General features: G+C 37.3%; 1 protein-coding gene across 1 annotated transcript in view; it reads left to right on the top strand.

Moving 5' to 3' along the window:
• Nucleotides 1-20,098, top strand: part of SLC9A9 (solute carrier family 9 member A9) — a 210,680-nt gene that overhangs the window by 67,153 nt on the left and 123,429 nt on the right. Inside the window, exons 7-8 of the mRNA XM_059822852.1 lie at nt 16,527-16,665; nt 17,509-17,614. Coding sequence (XP_059678835.1) covers nt 16,527-16,665; nt 17,509-17,614 — 245 coding nt within the window. The remainder of the gene's footprint in view (nt 1-16,526; nt 16,666-17,508; nt 17,615-20,098) is intronic.

Below are 20,098 nucleotides of genomic sequence, written 5' to 3'. Positions count from 1 at the left end.
GCTTCTCTAGCTAGGAGGTGTGTTCTTTAGTATTAAAATGAGATTATAATGAGACAAGTTAACTCTAGGGCACTATTTTGGCAGTCTTTTCTATTTTTCTACGATTCGTCCTTGCGCTAATCATTATTGCTAGTTAGCAGAGAGTCAGTGAAGACAATCTTTATCAGCAGAGACTCTTTATCTCTAATATGTCTAAGTACCCGGTGCAGTTGTTACAAAGTATCTTCTCTACATTTTTCTTTCTTACTTTTAACCCTTGTTTCTCAAGATGCCCTGTAACATTATTGAAGAGTACAGCTATCTCAAAGAGACGGAGGTTTTGTTACAACAGGATAAAGCCCCATCAAAATTCTTTTATTCTTTGGAGATCAGGTTGTGATTACACAAAAGAAGAACCTGTTCACGCTGCGGGAGAATGGCCTGCATATTTCCAGTGGCTACCCAGGAGCACTAGGAAAGACTGAAGTCTCTAGCGATCCCTCTGTAAATCCCTCCAGAAGCTATGTGCTCTTTATACAGTTTAATTTGAATTTTATCATTCAAACCTGCTCTAAGTCCTTTTTTTTTTTTTACTAACAGCAACATCAGGTAAACTTGTTCCCACTGCAAGCCTTGATCTTTTAAGTCAAATTCTTAAGCTACTGAGTCTGTTAGAGTGAACCGACATAACTCTACATTAAATCCTTTTGCATGTGCACGTATGTACATACATACTTATGTTTGCATAGGGAATCATCCATAAAGCACATCAAAATAATTCAAAGATTATCAAGTACTCAAAAGTTACATAATGCCCCAAACACATTTTCATGTCTTACAGAAGAGAAGTTGAGAGGCACCTTCTGTAAACATTTTGATCAAATGTAATGTTTAGGTTTATTTTTATTTTCTGTGTTTATACACAGAAACCTACCTCTCTCCATACCCAAGACATTATTTCAGTGTGCATGTTTCACCTTTTGGATTAGGAACTTTAATGTTTTCGGAATATATTTTTGTCACTTGAGCAAAGAGAATAATTGATAACAGTAGCATGCAGCTGCCTTCCTTGAGAGCCAGGCACAGCAGGAGGAGAGACTGCATACCTCTAGCTACTACATTTCATAGCTACTTAAATGGTGAGACTCAGCACATTTCTATTCTTAGAATTTATTCCAACAGTTATAGAGCTCCACTCTCTCATTGTTTCCACCTGGTTTTGTTTTGGCCTCAATCTTCTTCCTTCTCTCCCCTTTATCTTTTCAATAGACAAAGGTCACCATCTCTATCTCACTCTACCCATTCCCGTGAAATGCATGACCTACTCCATCACTTCACATGTCCAGAGAAGAGTGATGAAGCTGGTGAAGGGTCTGGAGCACAATTCTTATGAGGAGCAGCTGAGAGAGGTGGGGTTGTTCAGTCTGGAGAAGAGGAGGCTGAGGGGAGACCTTATCGCTCTCTACAACTACCTGAAAGGAGGTGGTAGAGAGGTGGGTGTTGGTCTCTTCTCCCAAGTGACAAGTGATAGGACAAGAGGAAATGGCCTCAAGTGGCACCAGGAGAGGTTTAGATTGGATATTAGAAGAAATTTCTTTACTGAAAGAGTTGTCAGACATTGGAATGGGCTGCCCAGGGAGGTGGTGGAGTCACCATCCCTGGAGGTATTTAAAAGACGTGGGGATGAGGTGCTTAGGGACATGGTTTAGTGGTGGACTTAGCTGGGTTAGGTTTACGGTTGATGATCTTAAAGGTCTTTTCCAACCTAAACGATTCTATGATTCTGCTGCAGTCACCAGTCCTTTTGTCTCTCATCTGAGATGGAAAGAAATTATTTCTAAAGAGAAGCTAGGACTGTAAACCCTTAACCCAATCTCCTTCATTCCCTAAAGCCAAGAGATACCCTGTCTTTATTTCTGATAAACCTCATTGTTATCCTCCTTATTACATTGTGACAAACAGAGGAGATAATGAGGACAAGAGAGAGCGATGCTGCTGGTCAGTTCTGAAGGCTGGTCAAACAGCAGCTGGTAGAGTTTGGGGAACAGCAATTGCAGTAAAAAAATAATATTTAAGTTTTAGATAGCACATGTGTAATACAAGTGAGATATTGGAAGATTTTTAGCCAATGAAGTTTATCAGATCTCTGCTGAGATTTGTCAACTAAACATTTCAGAAACCTTAAAAAATTGCTCGATTTTGGCACACTTTCACAAGGGTGAAAGACGCATGAGTAACAGGTGGGTAATTTCCTCTTTCCTTCCCTTAGAAGTGAGAAATCTGAATTTCAAAGTGGTACAGTGAGAAAGCTTTGTAATTAAGTGGTTGTAAGGTTTCTGTGCAAGATAAGCACAATTGTATTCTCTCTATACTGGTTCTGCAAAATGGCTAAATTAAAAAAAAAAAAGAAAACGTCTTCACGAAAAGTGCAAATGCAACATGGAAATGTAGTGTAAATGGTGTCATTTTGGCAAAGTCACAAATCATGAAAAAAACAACACATAAATCAAATTAGGGCATTGCCTGGCAAGCTGCAGGTATGAGCTAGACTGAAAGACAGGAAACACTCAGGGCAGCAGTTGTGCATATGGCCCTGAGAGAGGACAGTGTGACAAAGCTTGTTCATTTCTACTGTGTTTAAGGAAGTGGAACTTAGGAACATTTGCTGCAAAGACCATTGATCAAAGAAAAAAAAATCTAGTCTTGTTATCAGTTTCCTCTTAATGTGTTTGGTACTCGGTTGTTCCCTAACTAATTGCTAATTATAATGATCTACATATTCTGAATGTAATATGCATATGTGTATGTTATTTGGATTCATAATGAAATTTCAGTACATTTCTGGGGAGACCTAGTGAAATTAGAATTTGGACTTTGAAAAGGAAGGTTTAAATGTGATTAAAACTTTGAACAAAATAGCATCCCGACAACATATTGAATTTTCGCAATTGATATTCGCAATTTTCCCGTAGTAATTTTTCCATTACAAAATCTCACAAAAGTGAAATAATTTTTAAACATACAGCATTTTCATTTTGTATGCCCATTCATTGCATATTTATACTCACTTAAAAGAAATCAAACAGTTCTTCCTTTCTACATTGTTCTACTGATCTGTGTCAAGCACAGCCAGAAACAATAGTAAGAGAGATGAGAATAATCGAGTGCCTAGCAGGCTGCTGTTCTTTGCCTCAGACACGCTGGGAAAGGGTTATAGCTAGACAAAAACGTTCCTGAAGAAAATATTTCAGCCTCCTGGACCATTTAACAGTGTATATCTTCTTCATTACAGTATTTTTATTCCTACAGAGTAATGTTAAAGGTATGTCTGAACCATTCTTCTAAGATGTTCACAGTTTTACATTTTATTTCTAGAGTTAGCAGGACTTAGCCCATAGCTAGGAGAGTGTTTTTGTTGCACATTGTTAGAGTGAGGTGAATGCAAAAGTTTGTGAGGCGAGACTGCTTCATTCTAGTAATTACGAAGGTAATGAAGTTAGTCAGAATTATTTTCATGTTATTAATAGCTGTGTTTAGGCCTCATGGAACTGCCTGTCCAGGGAAAGTATCTATTTTAAAACTAAGTGGTGGAAATTAGTGTGTTATACTAAATGTTTATCCATATATCAATGAAGTCTTCACAAATCCAGAAGGAAAAATTGTCTGTTTGGCTGCCTATCACTTCTGTGATATTTTCCGCAGTGCATTGGATCTAGGCCACAGGTAATAGCAGATGCCTTAATTTTAAACAAAGGGAGATCTTACTTGACTCTTTTAATCTTACTGTTGAGGAATAGTTCACGACCAGCTGCCAGTTATATGTCCAAAAACCTTAGCAGATGTACTTATGAATAATGCATTCTTACCAAAGCAAGAACTCCCATCCAATATATTTGGTATAAGGTCTCTTTGATTAAAGTGATTTGCAATATATTTAGGGAACTGTGGGGCTTTTTTAGGATTTTGTTATCCAGACTATTTTGAAGATTCCAATTAGCTTTTAGATTGTTCTTTAAGAGTATCATGTGCTTATGTAGCACTGCTTAAAGTTGGCTTATCATTTGAAACACCTGTACCAGGGATAGGGAAATAAAGACTGTACCAAGAGTTTTGAGAAAAATATCCCTGAAGATAGAAGTCAGAAATATGGAATGTGTGTGTTCTACTATTTATCTTCTTGCTATGATCTTTAAGGATAAAAAGAATTCTTACCATTGTGATTGCCTCAGATTTTGGGACTGACATTCTATCCACATCAACTTCACTGCCTCACTGTTTGTTTTATTTTACCATGAGTGAAGTTGAGTAATCCTCCAGAGTAAAGGCTATTTGCAGGTGTCATAATCACCACTGATTTAACGCTTGAGCAGAACAATTTCTGGTTCAGCAGCTACATCTCTTATTGTTCTCAGCAGCCCCGAGCTGCTGAAATGAACCATTGAGCCTGTGGATAGCCACCTACAGTTAGAATGGCTTAAGCCAGAGTAGTCTTTTGCAGCTCCTAGGCAAGGGGAAAAGGTACAAGACGGATGCAAAGCCACCTTTCAACCCATCTGCCATCCTACCCAAGTCCCATACTCTGTCGGACTACACAGTCTCTCTCTAAACACCTCTCTTGCTCATGCTTTGGGCAATTGCTTTTCGGTCAGTATTTGCTAGAGATATAACTCCGAACTCTTTTTTTCACTTTGTAATAAGTCCAGAACTATTCCTCCATCGCCTTCTCAGAAATTCTCTCCTTAAACAGGTTTTTCTAGAAAGTGACTTAAATGGACTATACCTTCCCAAAACAGTGCTTTTTTACAGCAGGTCACTATTAGTACATGTGTTGGGACTTGTTGCATTACACCACCTTTGTACAGCACTGCGCAGTAATTTTGTTTTAATGTTCTGTGTCTAACATTAAAGGTATAGCCGTGATTTTAAAGAACTTCAGAATACAGACTGATAAGGCAACAAGCAATAGGTAAGATTGCAATTTTAAAATTTCTACCATGGCTTGGATTTTTCTTTTTATAAGCTGTAAAAAGCAAAATGTTAACGTATTATCAGAAAGGTAAATGGAAGAGCACTTCAGGCCTACCTTGCTCCTACAGGAATATTACTGCCATTCTCTATGCAAGGCTGACCAGCTTTTGTACCAAGTGAAGTGCCTTTCCCTAAGGTGAAATTTCATTCTGTTCATTTGCTATATTTGGATCAGGAACAGAGAGCTGCAATTCAAAATATCCCTAAATCCCCATCCTCAGCTCCAGTATTTCAAGAAGACAAAACATGTAGCATGTTTTGTTTCTGACGTTATTATTGCCAACACTAGAGCATACAATTCACATCTGGATTTATTTTAGACTCTCTCATGATAACAGCTGCATTTCTTGTCTTCACTTGGATACATTTTTAAAAATGAAAATTGCCATGGCAACAGCTGCAACCATTTATTATAAAGCAATAGAAGAGGAACTAATATCTGTGAAAGAAGGTCTGTTATCAGGATAGTATTTCATTCAGACAATGCCAGAGTCATTTTTCCCTAGCCCTTCCATTTTTTTGAAAGAAAAATACAGAAAATATTTTCAATAATAAAATGTAGGTGGGATTGAACAGCTCAGGAGATTAAAAAGATTTTCTTCTTTAGATTACTGGCTCATCTCAAATCCAGATTAGCAAGAGACAAAAATTATCATCTCTTTGGTGAGCACATGAAAAAAAGTGATAGGGGTACCGAGATTTGAAAATCTCATTCCCGTACTAGCTACGTTCTCAACTGAAGCACAGAGACAGCAAAGTGAGTACATTGGGTGTGTCTTCACCAGGGGAAAAGATGATGTGGTCCATTCTTGAAAAGTGCTAATGTCTAATGCAAAGCAAAAATTCATAGGCAGTTTGCAATGCTAACACAAAATGAACTATCCTTGCCTTAAGATTTTGCTTCATATCACTTGCAATGTACTATGTTACCTGAGATAATAGTGTACTGTTTTCCCTATTAAAATGTGGCTAAAGAGGGAAGTTTTGCACTGGCCTCAAGGTCATGTTGTTTCAAGTCAGGATTGAGGTAGGGTCATCCAGTGTATGGTCCAGGTACTTTAGGAATCACGTGGCCCATTTTGTTTGCATCTGTTTCCAATATTTCTCAGAGCATTAACCTTTTTTTTTTTTAAATCTCCACAAGAATCTGGGTAGAAGATCAACAAACTGTACTCCAGATGTTGAAAATGTACATGAAATGTAAAACTATTTTCCTATTTAAACTCCTTCTGACTATGATAAAATGTGTTTTGCAAGCACAGACTGTACAGGAACCACATACCGTGTTGTAGACACATACCAAGGATCACATTTTTTCCTATTTATTACACTTTAGAGAGTCTTAGGCAGGAGTGAGGGAGAACGCTGAAATAGAAAAAACTTTACTCTTTCAGCCTCCTTTCACTCTAATTTTTATGGGATTTAATATAGTTTATCTTCATCAGTTGCAATCAGCATCAGGCCCTTCAGTGTACTGCTGTGTTCACAAGTTCCTAAAGATGCTGAAGTTGTGTGAAGGGAGACTGGGGGCTCCTTTCTTAATCTTTTACAGAAAACATTCTGGAAGTGAAAAAGCTCGAGGTTGTTGATAGGCCAGAAATTTGGCACAGCACTTTAGTATTGGCAATAGACTATCCATCTGCTCCAGTGAATACCTGCATCCTCTAGCAGCAGACTTAGCTCTGTCTGGGGTATAGTATTTTAAACACGAACAGTAGTTTACAGATCTCTTAACAGATAAAGAGTACCCATACTTCATTGACTACTAACTAAACTCTAGCTTTGTTCTGAACAAAGATTATCATTTAGTCCAGCTTCATTAAATTACTTTTGTGTCATAGACAGTTTATCTCAGGGAGGTAACATAGATGAAATACAGAATCAAAACCAAAACTACTTCTGTTGTGCCTCAGAAAAATTTACAAAAGCATGTGGTTCATACATTATATTTTTAAGAGACTGAGATCTGGTAGCAATCACAAAGATATAGTTTCCTTCTGGTTTCTCCTTTTCCCTCACTTAATGCTTTGGATTCTTTGTAGGATATCACCAGTAGCATGCTCCCAGTTCTGTCCTTCCTCTTCGACATTCATAGGTAAGCTTTACATCCTCTGTTACACTTAAAACAGGACAGTTACATAGAACAGTTGAGGCTTGGCAGACCAAGTGATAAGAATGGGGTTCTTTCCTGTTTTACTGACAAAGAAGAGAGAAGCAGTAAAAGAACAGGCTATTTGTTTTTTTTCTCAAGATGAGGAGGACTGGGCATTTAGTGGTTCCTCACACTGTCTCCGGGAGTACTGAGCTGTCTACAGACAGGTCTCCTGTGAATTTGGAATGCTGTCTGTGAACAGAAATTGGACACACCACCCTTGAATGCATCAGTCTCAGGATCTTCATAAGCAGAGGCCACAGAAGAGAAAAGCTCTTTGAATATTAAATAAGAACGTACTGCATATGTTCTTTCATTGATCAGCTAGGGAATCTGATATTGCCCCTCCACCCCCTTGTTCAGATCCATTCAAGGGGATTTCAGAGATGATTATAGTGTACTGTATACTGTTTGACCATCTGGTTCTCAGGCAGAAGTTGATTTAAACCCCAGAGGAGGGTGATGTGAGTAGGACTATGCATTTGTGAAGGATAAGGACTAGCTATTATTACAAATGGAAGACTGCTATTCATCCCTCAGTATTTCACACTGCAGACAGGTGTAGTGAGTTCTGCTACAGTGTTATGACGATGAGTCAAACCCTAAATGAAGGGAGTACTGTCTGGCATAAAATATACATAATTTTCTGTTATTTCAGTCTTAAGCTTCACTTCTCCTGAGCAAAATCATGGCCTGTGTGATTCTAAGAAAATTACGATTCAGTAAGAGTTTAGTGCAAACTGTTTCCACTTAATCTCTACTAGTTGCCCATAAGGGCAAAGGATTTTTCATGGCTAGCCAAGCTCCTTTAAATGTTCCTTAAAGTGTGTGGGTCATATTCTACTTTTTTTGAGACACCAGTGTAAATCTGGAACAACTGCATTGAATCAGTGGAGTTACTTCAGATACTCATCATTGTAACAGTAGGTTGAGGCAGTTTCTCATCTAGAGTGCTCAAGCAGAATGACAGTAAATCATAGTTATTTAGTAGTAATCTGCTGTAGCGTTATAACATGTACCGCTCAGTGCAGGCAACCATCAGGCTACATCATTTTATCAACAGGGAGGTAGAATTCAATTGACATAGCTAAATGTCACATTTATTTGCGAAAGTGCGGTCACTGTAAAAGGTGAGCGTAGCTGAAAGGCTTCATTGTCTCATCCTGGAGTTATCCCAAGAATTTTCGTACGAAAAGGGGGGTTTAATTAAGACCACCCATCCTTCCAGTAATCACCTTCCCTGCCTCTTATGGACACATCAGTCGGCGTCTTGTTAGTGTGCTCTAATGTTTTATTCTTTGCACTCTGTGTGTGTAAATTAAGTCCCATAGTGTCATGTTTTGACACTTTTGTATAAATAAATGTGAGCTGTAGAAGGAATTAGGCCTCCAAGAGCACATTAAACTCTTTTACCTACACTCATAAAACACTTGCAATTACACATGAATTCAATTTTTGTCTTTCAAAAAAAGTGTATTGTTTTCACTGAAATTCCTTATTTCAGGGTGTCATCACCCTGGCCTAATGGTAAAAACTGTTACAAAAATGGAAGGTTGTGTAAATGTTTCTGATAAATATTCATCAACTCTGCTCTGAGTAACTTTGGAAGCTAGTGGCTCACAGACAAGAAATTGAAGGATAATACAAAGGTGAAGAATGATATAATGAAGAAGAATAATGTAAAGGTGATAGAAAATAAAGATCTAGCCATATATGAAGAAAGTAAGTGATGCACACTGTTTTATTATTAGAGAAATACTAATCATTAGATCATTTTACAAGTTCAGATGGTTGGAGAATTTTTTTCCTTGTTCATTGTTTATTGTTAACTCAGAAGGTTGGTGGTTTGATACTTCACTGGTTTGTAATTTTTACAGTCATGTTTTCTATGCAGAAAAACTGCATATTTTTTACAGTACTGTTCTAATTTATAAGTTCTCTTTTGCTTAGGTGTAAGTGATTACAGTGAGATGCAAGGCAGAGAAGAAATCCAGCTCTTCATATTAATGCATTAATAATTTACTTATATCTATCTGTTCCTTGGTGGTTGATTCTTTGTTTCTACTTTCTTCACACTATATGCAGCTTCACAGTTGATGAAGCCACTAAGAGCTCCCTAACTGGGAGGACAGACTTCAAGCTGCTCTAGATACACAGGCCATTTGTCTTTATGCGATGTTTGAAAAGAATGGAAATGAAACACTGAGTTAGATTACAGTTCTGATATCCAAATGAGAAAGGATCATAGTTGCAGGCACAGAAATCTGTAAATTATGTACCTTTTGATATGATCAGCTCATAAGTAAGGGCAGTCAGACAATGGAAATAGCATAACACAGAATTCAGCACATGCTGCCACAGACAATCCACTATCAGCCATCTGCTTTCTGCTGATGTGCTTCACTCCTCTCAAAGATATGGGACAAGCTTTTTGGAAAAGAGTTGTCACTGGAAAATGACTGTGATATTTTCAAATAGATTTATGAAAATTAGACTTTTAGAAGCAACAGCAGTCATTTGAGAATGAAACATTCCTATACCAAGCCTCAGGTAAATGCTAACATATTTTACTACGAAAGCATTGGTTTTCTTTTACAGAGAATTTTAAGTTCAGGTTGCTGTTCATCAGGATTTCTTTCTGTCAGAGATAAAAATATGGTAGTATTTACCTAGAACAAGGTAATGAAAAGTTAAGATACTTGTACAGATACTTTAGGGCAGCACATACCATTTCTCAGATGCACAGTGGTAGAGAAACTCCACACCAGATCAGATATGACTTTAGACTTGAAATTGTTCACCTGCGGGCCCATTAGGTCATTACTCATTGTCAAAACTGTCATCTCACATCTCCTTTCTACATTTCTGTAGTGACTACAGGTCTGTAGTCACCGAGTTCGGATCAGGATCAGAGAGAGAGGGTGTTCCCAGCACCTCTGTCAGGAGGGGCTTGCAGAGGTTTTTCCTGGCCACCAGGACATTGGGTTCAACACCATCGAGTTGGGTGAACTACCAGGTCCTTTTAAGGTGGAGGAATTTTCAGGGCAAGTTCTCATGAGTTACCAGTTCTCATCTCTTAGATGAGAACTAAGATCTGCATTAGGGAAAGTCTACCTGGAACCACACAAACTACTTGTTATTTTCTCTGGCTGTAATGCAAGCTGCTGCTGTGTGTCAGCTCAGGCCTGAACACAGAAGAAAACTGACATAGTTACCAGTGTGGAAAATATTTATCATTAGCTGCCAAAAATTACTCCTGATGAGCTAAGCTGATTTCTGAACTGCCCAAGTTAAGGGACCGAGTCACTCAAATTCTGCAGCTGCTTTGTAATACTGCTGACAAACTTAGTAAGCTATCCAGTTACATCAGGTCTAAGGATGCTTTGTGTCACCTAAAAAGGAACCTAAGTCTATCCATAGAACTAGCCTATGATATTTTATATTAAATGAAAATCTAGCAGAGAGCCTGAATTCCTTTTTTATTTTCATGCAAATCTTCCTTTTCCTCATAAATGGGAATTTTCCATAAAGTCTGTGACAGCTTTACTTTTCCAGCATGGCTGGTACTTTGACATCTGCCATCAGCTAGCCACTGATAACAAATACATTTTGAGAAAGGTTTCTGTAAACAGTAAAAGCCTTATATATGACAATGGTAAGTGTTAGTTTGGTTTCAAGTAATCAAAACAGAATGTCCTTTAATGGTTCATAAAGTCTGGAAAAGCCTAGAGAGGAACAAAGGTAAGGACAGAAAAGAGAGGACGCAAATATGCCATGACACAGAGAAAAAGGAACAGAGTGTTATCCCAACTAGAAGATAGTTTCTAAAATAACTGCTAGACGTTTTTTCTAGAATTAAAACCAACAGCTGTACTAGCAGTGTGCTGAAACCAGGTTGTGAGTAGAATAAAAAGCATGATGAGATGTATTGCCAAGGAAAACAAAGTTTTGAATACCCAGAAAAATGAAGGTTCAAATGCTAGCCACTTGAGCAGTAACTCAGCCACCAGTAACTTTTTTTTTTTTTTTTTTGCGGTCCTTATACACATATAAATAGAAAGCTTAATATGTATATTTCTGTGAAATCCATGTTTCTGGAGCCTTAATTCTCTAAACATTTGCAAATATTGTCAGGAATAAATTCCAGGGAGACAGATTTCTTTACACAGAAGGATGTACAGAAGACTCATCTATGTTCTTTTAATGCACCTTCTGTGCATTTGTGTTGCTTACTGATCACTGTTTTAAACACGTCTGAAAAATACAGTAAGTTTGTTTGTTGTTGGAAATTTTCATCTAGAGGTTCTCTGTACCTTTGCCTCAAACTACTGTTACAATTGGCTGCTTTTGCTAGTCCTAAAGCCTTCCTGCCCTGGTGTGTCTCTTCTTTGCTCTCCCTTAACTGTCTGCAAACCTTCTCTACTTCCTAGTGCACTTTTGTTGGCTTAGCATACTCACATCCCAATCTTATCTCATTTGTTTTCATTTTTATAGTTCATCTACTTACTATTACTGTGTGAGGAGCTATTTTATGAGGAAGCCTGGAAGGCTTTACCAACCTAAAACTTGCCAAGAGAAGGTGTAAATGTCTGATGCTATGCATGCACTTTCACATCTAGCTTCTAGTTCAAACACTTACATTGTGGGAAAATTACAGTTCTGTCTTTTTGGTTTTCTTCCAACACACTTAGGAAAACTATATAGTTAAAAAGTTGTGTGGGAACAGAAATTGTTCAGTTCAATCCACTCTCTGAAAGCTCCACGTTTTCTAACACAGTATAGTGACGTACCTTTTTCTGTATAAGTATAATGTCAGGAAAAAATAACCTCTTTTCCCTCTTAAAAACAACCTTGAACTCTAGAATATTTTTTTTTTCCTGGCCTGTTTCATTTTTCTTAATTAGTAGCTGATGAAATCACCATGTAGTTCTATAATTATTTATCTCCTGAGGGAGATCCCACTTCATTCAATGAAGATATTTTAAGGAATATCTGACCTTCCTGTATTTTCAGGTATGATATATTTTTTTTTTTTTAGATTGTTCCTGATTCTCTGTGCAGTATTATGTGGCATATGGTAGTGCGGCAAATAGGAAGGAGGCCACTGGGCAAGAGGAAGCCCTTTGACTTAGCAAGTGAAAAGAAATCTTCCTCTCCAAAGATAATAAGCTGTTTGTTTTCATGTTGGTCAAATAGACAGAAGGAGGAAGAAAGGAATAAAACAGTTTTTTTACTGGTTATTTATAATCATTGATTCCACATCATTCTACCAGAAATTTTCTGCTGTTTGCAAACATTTTTCTTCTGATGCTTGAGTGTATTTTCTTCAGCATATTGCCTTTTTCTAAAATTCATCTGATTGATAGATGTGTTGCATCACTTTGGCTTATATCAAAACCAAGGATCTTTGTGCTGTTCTGCTAGTTACAACTAATTAACATCTCTTTATTTGATGCTGCCACACTAGCCCTAGGCACATCAGGCCTTGACAGGAACAAAAGGTAGGATACAAGATTTAACCTCACCTACAGATTTTTCCTCAAAAAGCTTCCATTACTTACTGAAAAATCTTTGCTCTAATCCTAAATGTTTTCAATTTTTTTTAAAAGGAAAACACATTGAACTACATTCACAGGCTGGGAAGAGTTAGAGGAAAAAAAGAATCTTATTAATAGATGAGATTTTCTGAGAGAATAACTGAAGATGTGAAAAGTAATCAATTAAGATGTAACTGGAAACATGACTGTACTCTTTCTATTGCAATAGCACTTCTGCTTGTCATGGAGACTTTTAATATTATATCCTCACTTAAGTCCATAGAAAGAACCATTCTTCGTCATGCTGAGCTTTCATCCTGATATGGTCTTAACAGATGAGGGGAAGGAAGAAGCAGAATGATCAGCGTGGTACAACTGGCACAAACTGTTAATCCTTCTTTCTGTTTCAAGCAAAAGCTACCATCCTAACTTGCAATTTATTGTATAAATAATATTGCCTGTATTTCCTTTTGGAAAGCTGTGAAAGCACTTGACCCTGTCCATTATTATTTGGCCAAGGAAGCCCAGAAGAACTGGAAAGAAAAAGGGATCTATTAAATAGTTTTCTAATGTAGAAAGTGCTGGCTACTCCTTATAAGAACCAGCAAGGAAGCTAAGTATTATTCTTAACTCCAGCCTGAAGGAGAGGCAGAGGTTACCAAACTTACATATAGATAGATAGTAGGGACTGGGGCAGGTGTTTGTGAGGTATGTCTATCGAGCATTCAGTGAGGACCCAACAAAAAATATTTATTCCTGTCCCTCCATATTGTCTCATTATGGGTGGTAGATAAAGCATATCTTTGCCATTAGTTCTGTTCATTTATCAATCTCTGAAAACAGTTTTCTACTGCATTTATTTTCAGGATTTGATTAATCCACCTCTGAAACAAATTTACAGGAATAACCCATTTTTTCTTAAACTAGTTCAACAATTAGAAAGCCTCTAATATTTAAAAACTAAACACAGTTTCAAATTTAGTATCATACTCTCGCACAGTCCTTGTTAATGAACTGCGATCAATCCCTTTCGTATCAGGCACAGAGAGCAGACGGCAGAAATGGCAACTCATGCCAGCATGTTTCTTGAATTGCTCTCTGAGGAAAAGGAAGAAGAGTAGAGGCGCTGTCAGTTTAATTACGGTTCTCTCCAGTGTTAAATGTTGCAATTTTGGTTTTAGGTCAAATAATTGGTGTGGCAGGAAGTACTGGAATAAACAGGATAAAATCCTGTTCTATTGAAATACAGCTTATATAGAAAAATTATCAGGTGAATTAGTATGTATTTTAGATGCTTGAAAGGGTTAAAAGTTAGTGTTAAAGAAGAAACATACTCAGAAAAAGAAATAATAGCTCCAGGACAGAATAATACAAAATGAAAAATAGAACTAAATACTCTTTGAGCTGCAAGGAAACCTGAGTTCTGGAACGATTTAGACCAGAAACTACAGTTAGCATAATGAGCATATGTTGTGTTATGGTGCTTTTAAAAAATCATGGGGTTTGGGGGGCATACTGAGTAGAAAAATTTCCTAGTGAGAATGAGTCACTCCACATTTGTTCCTGAAATAACTATATTAAGAATAGGATGTTTTCTTCTAGTTTTCTCCATACCTGAAAGCTGTTGGTAAATTGGAGGGCAAACTGGAACCCTAACTGGTCTTAGCAAAGTCAACTTTTCTGCCTTAAGGTTAACATACTTTAAAAAGTCAGTTAATGGTTATAGCTTACATTTGACTACTAAACTTTCACTCCATGTCAAGATTTTTTTGGTTTACTTTTTATTACTGAGCATCCCTTCCGTGGGCAGAGCCCATCAATATAATAGAACAATTTTCCTTGATTTTAGGGTATAGTCAGGTTGACCTCTCTGAATTCACCACTCAATGCTTGCAGCAACACCAGTGGCACAAAAGATCATTTCCTAATTTATAATTCACTAAGCAATACCGAACAGCAGCTGCAGTCTCTGTATACTTATTTGGGGCAAATATCAGAGAACCAAGTGGCTGCTTTGCTGTCAAGACACACCTGAAAGTTTTAGTTACAGTACCAAATAGTCTCAACTTTAAATAATTAACTAAACCAAAGCCCTCCCTAAGTATATAAAATACATTTAGTAAATTAGACTATAAATATACATTATCACAGCTGATAGGATTTCCTTTGACAGAACTATTCTGTCAGTTTAGAGAATGTATCTGTGGCTTAATATAGTTCTTTATTTCACATGGGGTCTAAAACAATAAATTTTGAGTTGGTCAGAGATGACAAACATTTCAAGAATCATCTGAAGGCAAGAGAAGCAAAGAATTATAACTGACCCCTCGTCTAAGAAAGTCACAGTTGAAAGAGGACTGAAAATTTAGATAGCAACATGTTGTCGATTAGCATTTCCTCTGGGAACAATATTTTGTGTACTTACATTAATAGCACTTTAGGCTACAAATCATCTCACTAGTTTTGTGGTGGTGCTAATCAGTGTAACTGGAAATAGTCAGATTTTGGTGCTTAATAATTTCTGTTGTAGTTGGTAAGTATTCACCACTCATATTTAGTGGTGCTCCACCACATGTCTTTAGAATCCTTGTGCCTTTTTTACAAACTGAAAGCATGAGATCTGTTTTCACATGTCTTCATGTTATTTGGAGTTTCCTAAATGAATGCAACTGTTTAGAAAATCCTCCATACAGAGCTTCATCTCTAAGTCTCATCTCCAGATGGAAGACATCAGACTGCAGGGATCACGTTCTTAATATGCAAGACCTTAAAATATTCAAAACATTTTAAAAATTTTAAATTTTTAATGCTTATTAACCGCAATCAGTTTCCAGGAGTCCGAGCTGCTTTCTGGAATCCAATGCCAAGCTCAATACATTTTCTTTGACAATGAACATAAAAGACCTACAGTACTGAAAGCAACAAAACCACAAAGATCTAAAATGTCTCTTAATTAGTGTTTGTGAGGGTTAGGGCTATTTTTTATCTGTTAAATTTAATGTTTCAACAAGAAAAAAGGCATACATACTTGGTGTTAATAGTGTTCTGGACAGTAACTGACTAGTGGCAAATAACAACCCTGAAACTCTCAGAAAAGCTTTAGTTCATGGCCTTCCCTTTGGTGGCATCATTTCCCATTCAAGAATACTCTTGATGGCTGTACTTAGGGGTGGGATACAGGAGATGACCTTTGACAACTGCAGCAGTTTCTTTCTGTGGGACAACATCCATTCTGTCCACAAGGTTTCCTATTGTTGGGCTCTTGATATGCTTTCAGCTCTATTTATGAAGGGTTACACCAAGAGGGGAACTACTAGGTGGTTTATGACAAGATTGCTGCTGTAGATTTGGTACCTACTGTGATTTGTGCCACCCATTTGAGCCTCAGCCATAAAGCTGCACTTTTTATCAAGAATATTTGTGAATATATAACTGCTCTGAAGACATATGGCCAATAAATAATTCAAAGTTACCTATCTTCCCTGCAGTTTTCTTATACACCTACCACCTTTACATGTTTAGTTGGCCTGCTAACAATATTCTTTATGGCATTTCTAGTATAAAAATGTTTACTGACTGGCAGCAGACCATTTACTGACTGGCAGCAGACCATTGATTTCCAGTGTGATACCTTGAAAATAAACCATTTCCCCCCCAGTCTCCATCTACTTTGCTGTCCCACCTGCTATCAGCCCAGAGAAGCCTTGTTTTGCGTTAAGAGTCCCTAAAAATGTCCATTTTCAATTATTGATTCCAATATCATAACAATGTGATTGAAGTCATTATTCCTTTTTCTCTCCCTCTCCCCCATCCCTTTGTTTTCTTTTCAGCTCTATATCCATTTACAGTCCTAAGGAGAATCCTAATGCGTTTGATGCTGCTGCTTTCTTCCAGTCAGTGGGAAATTTCCTGGGGATCTTTGCTGGGTCATTTGCCATGGGATCCTCTTATGCTGTTGTCACATCTTTAATATCCTTTATGGTTTGTTTTCAGAGACAAAATATACATATGTTGGAAAAAATGTGTAATATCTGAGACTGATCATCTTTAGTTCGAGCCCAAACCTTTTCACTGTTGTTTCAAGACTTTGCAAACAAACAGTCAAATCATAAATTGACAGGAAATTTCTCTTGTCAGAATCCACAAGGAACTTAATATGCCTATTTCTTTATAACGTTAGGCAAGACTCCAGTCTTCCTTTTACTATTTGTAAATAATTATGGTTTTAGGAAGGTGTTTTGAAGTATTTTGAGGTTAAAACATGAATTTATGAACTACAGCAACTTATTTATGAACCACAGACTAGCAGCAATTACACAAAAATACAAGGCAAACAGTAGACTACAAATCAAGTCAGTCAGTTTACCTAAACTAGAAATAAAAGGCATATCTGTTGCCCTGTATTTTTTCTTGTGTTTTACAGTTCGTCATGTAAAATACTATTGTACAAAGAGCAGCAATTTTCATCTTTCTTGCATTGATGCAAATGTAAACAAATGCCAGTTTGTTTACAAAACTGGACAAAATTACTTTCTTTTCCTTTTTCTGGGAAAAGAATATAAAATGCAGCCAACTAGGCATTAGTTCAAAAACCACAAAAGTACTTGAAATAGCCAACCTGGAGAATTAACCTGTGCTGGATTTTCATCTTCATTTGAGATAACTTAGAAGCTGCGCAGTTTTTCCTGAATTCAATTTGTATAGATGAGTATGGCGGGGGAGCTCGCTTTCTTTCATCCTTTATTGGCTTGGGGGCAATTTTAGCTTACAAAACAGTTGTTTTTCTATTTTTCCTTAGTAATCTTTTAGCACTTGACAAAATTTACAAAGCTGTGCGAGTTCCCTATGTTGGAGACAGGTCTGTTTTTCCTCCTGTCCTGGAGTGCCTTCTTATCAGCAGAAGCCGCTGGTCTTACAGGTAAGTGTTGCATTTTATTGAATAAAAGCGGTTTTATAATATGCCTCTAGTATGGGAAAATGGCATGTTTGGTTTGGCCATGACATCATATATAAAGCTTCTAAAAGCCAGTTGCTCCATTGGAGATGGTTTCATCATTAAGAACAAATCTGTAGAGATATTGGATAGTTCTTCCAGACAAAGACTTATTAGATCAGGCTAAAGTCCTCAATCATTCTTCCCTACTTTCCCTACATTGTCCCATCCCTATTAGTGCCACTATTAATCCCACTATTTTCTGCCCAGCTATAGGACCAAAGATGACAGTAAGTATGAGGACACAAATATACAGTGCCATGTGACTGTCAGAGACTGTGTGCTCCTCTGCAGGCACTGCATGTCCTGGTCCCTCCTCCATTTTCCCAACTATCAATGACTAAACAGAGGACAGGGACAACCTCAATGTTGCCAGTGGGTTGCAACCACCTCTGGATTTTTAAAAAAAAATTTCATCTTGTTCAGTGTGCCTCCATAAACACCTTTTGCAACAGGAGATGTACAGTCATGTCCCAGTGACAGGTAGAAAGACGTGTGATCTGATTGTTTTTTCGTTGACACTGAGAAAGAAATTGTACAATCACAGTCACGTACATACATATTCAGGGACTGTTTTTTACAACATAAAGAGTCCACAGAAATTTAGGCAAAAATTGTAAATGGATATAGTTTACCTAGACAGCAACCTATTGTGTAGTATGATTTGAAAGAACAAAGTTTGTAAGAGCCCAATCATTTTAATGTTCTTAATGCTGTCACCTGTGAAATCTAGTGCTCTAATTAATGTCAGGGAAAGTCAGGGGAAGAAAACTGCTTAATGGAGTGTTAATACAGCCCATGCTGTTCTGTTTGCAAAATTGTTCAAAGCCTTTTGAAGTCAACAGTTATATTTCTACTGACTTCTATGGAGCCAGCATGTTACTTTTTTAATATTAGCCACACAAGCAAACGATTTCAGAATGGGTATTAACACCTACATCTTCTCACATCTTTGCCTTATTAAATATACAATTTTGTGTCCTGCTCACTGCCAAAATCTTCAGGCCAATGAATAAAAAAGGGTGGTATTCCATCCCACGGAGAAAATAGGATACCAGCTGGAATAAAAATCCATTTTGTGTCTTTATGCTTAACAGCTCTTAAAAATGTGACATGATTACTACATAAAAATGGAAGCAAAGAAAGATGATTGTTAATCACTTGCCTCCTACTAGAGGTAATGATTTCCTAATCCAATGAATTCCAAGGAAAGACTGTTTTAAAATACATTCCTAGCTGAGAACAAGAATGCTATGTTTCAGCAAATGCACAATTGATAGGTTATACATTATACCCAAAAAGTGGATTTGTAAGGGAAACACTAATATCTTTCAGAGCCTCAGGTGCTGCACGAAAGGTAATTTCCATTTCTTGGGCATAGGAACAGACTGCATGTCCAGACAAAAAATAATTCTCCTATGTCTTTCTGGCATACTGCAAATGTGATGACAGGCAGCATAGTCTCTCCTGTTAGTCACTCTGAAGTGTTTTTCATTCCTCTTTTCTTTTTCAATATATAAGTTATCTGAGATAAAAGACTTAATTATTGAACACCACAGATGGTTTTTATGGTAGCTATGGTAAGAAATTTCAAACGGACAGAGAAAGAGCCAGAGAGAGGGAGAGTGGAACCAAAGTAAAGTTCCAATTTAAGGAAAAAAAATAGAAAATTCTTGGGAAATTTAGCTATTTCTTATAAATAAAGGAATTTATATAGGCATATAAAAGATAATTCCTCTGCCAACACACAAATTCCAAGGAAAACATACCAAGCTCTTTTAGGTCTGTCACTAGCCTTTTTTTCCATGGGTGTGTTCTGAGTTTCAGGTGGAAATTGTTTAATTACACTGTTGTGAGGAGGCAAAGTTTAATCTTGAAAGTTTTATCAGTTGAGTCTTTGTCATTTAGTTTCTGTGAAAGGCTTTTGTCAGAAGCTGTTACGGTGGAAAAAACTCATGGAGCCTTTCATGGAGCTTCGGAAGTTCAAAGCTGTGTTTTGTAAATGCATTGACTTTATTAGTACTGTGCTAATGTTACACTTTAGAGGGGATATTTTTAGTTCTCTGGTTTAACCAGTTTTGGTGTTTCTTTCATCTTCTCTCAGTCTCATCTAAAATAGCTCCAATTCCCTTCCTTTCATAATATAACTTAAAACTTCCTTTTCAGCAGGAGAATTACTGTATTGGTTAAGAAATTTTCAGCTGACTTAGGTTCTGTTGGAGGTATAGATTTCAGAGGTGGTTCTGATTTCTCATACCCATGCTAAGGAAATCTGTGAAAAATGCAGATATTGTGTGCAGTCTCCCACACGGGTATGTTATGTATGAAGCACCTGTTGCAGAAGGCACAGGGAGCCCAGGGGAAAGCCAGTGATCCTTCAGAACACACTCAGCTCTTAATCCATACTCC

The sequence above is a fragment of the Gavia stellata genome, chromosome 11, assembly GCF_030936135.1.
Source record: "Gavia stellata isolate bGavSte3 chromosome 11, bGavSte3.hap2, whole genome shotgun sequence".
Lineage (NCBI taxonomy): Eukaryota > Metazoa > Chordata > Aves > Gaviiformes > Gaviidae > Gavia > Gavia stellata.
The sequence above is the reverse complement of the archived record's forward strand: the minus strand, read 5'-3'. Positions and strand labels throughout refer to the sequence as shown.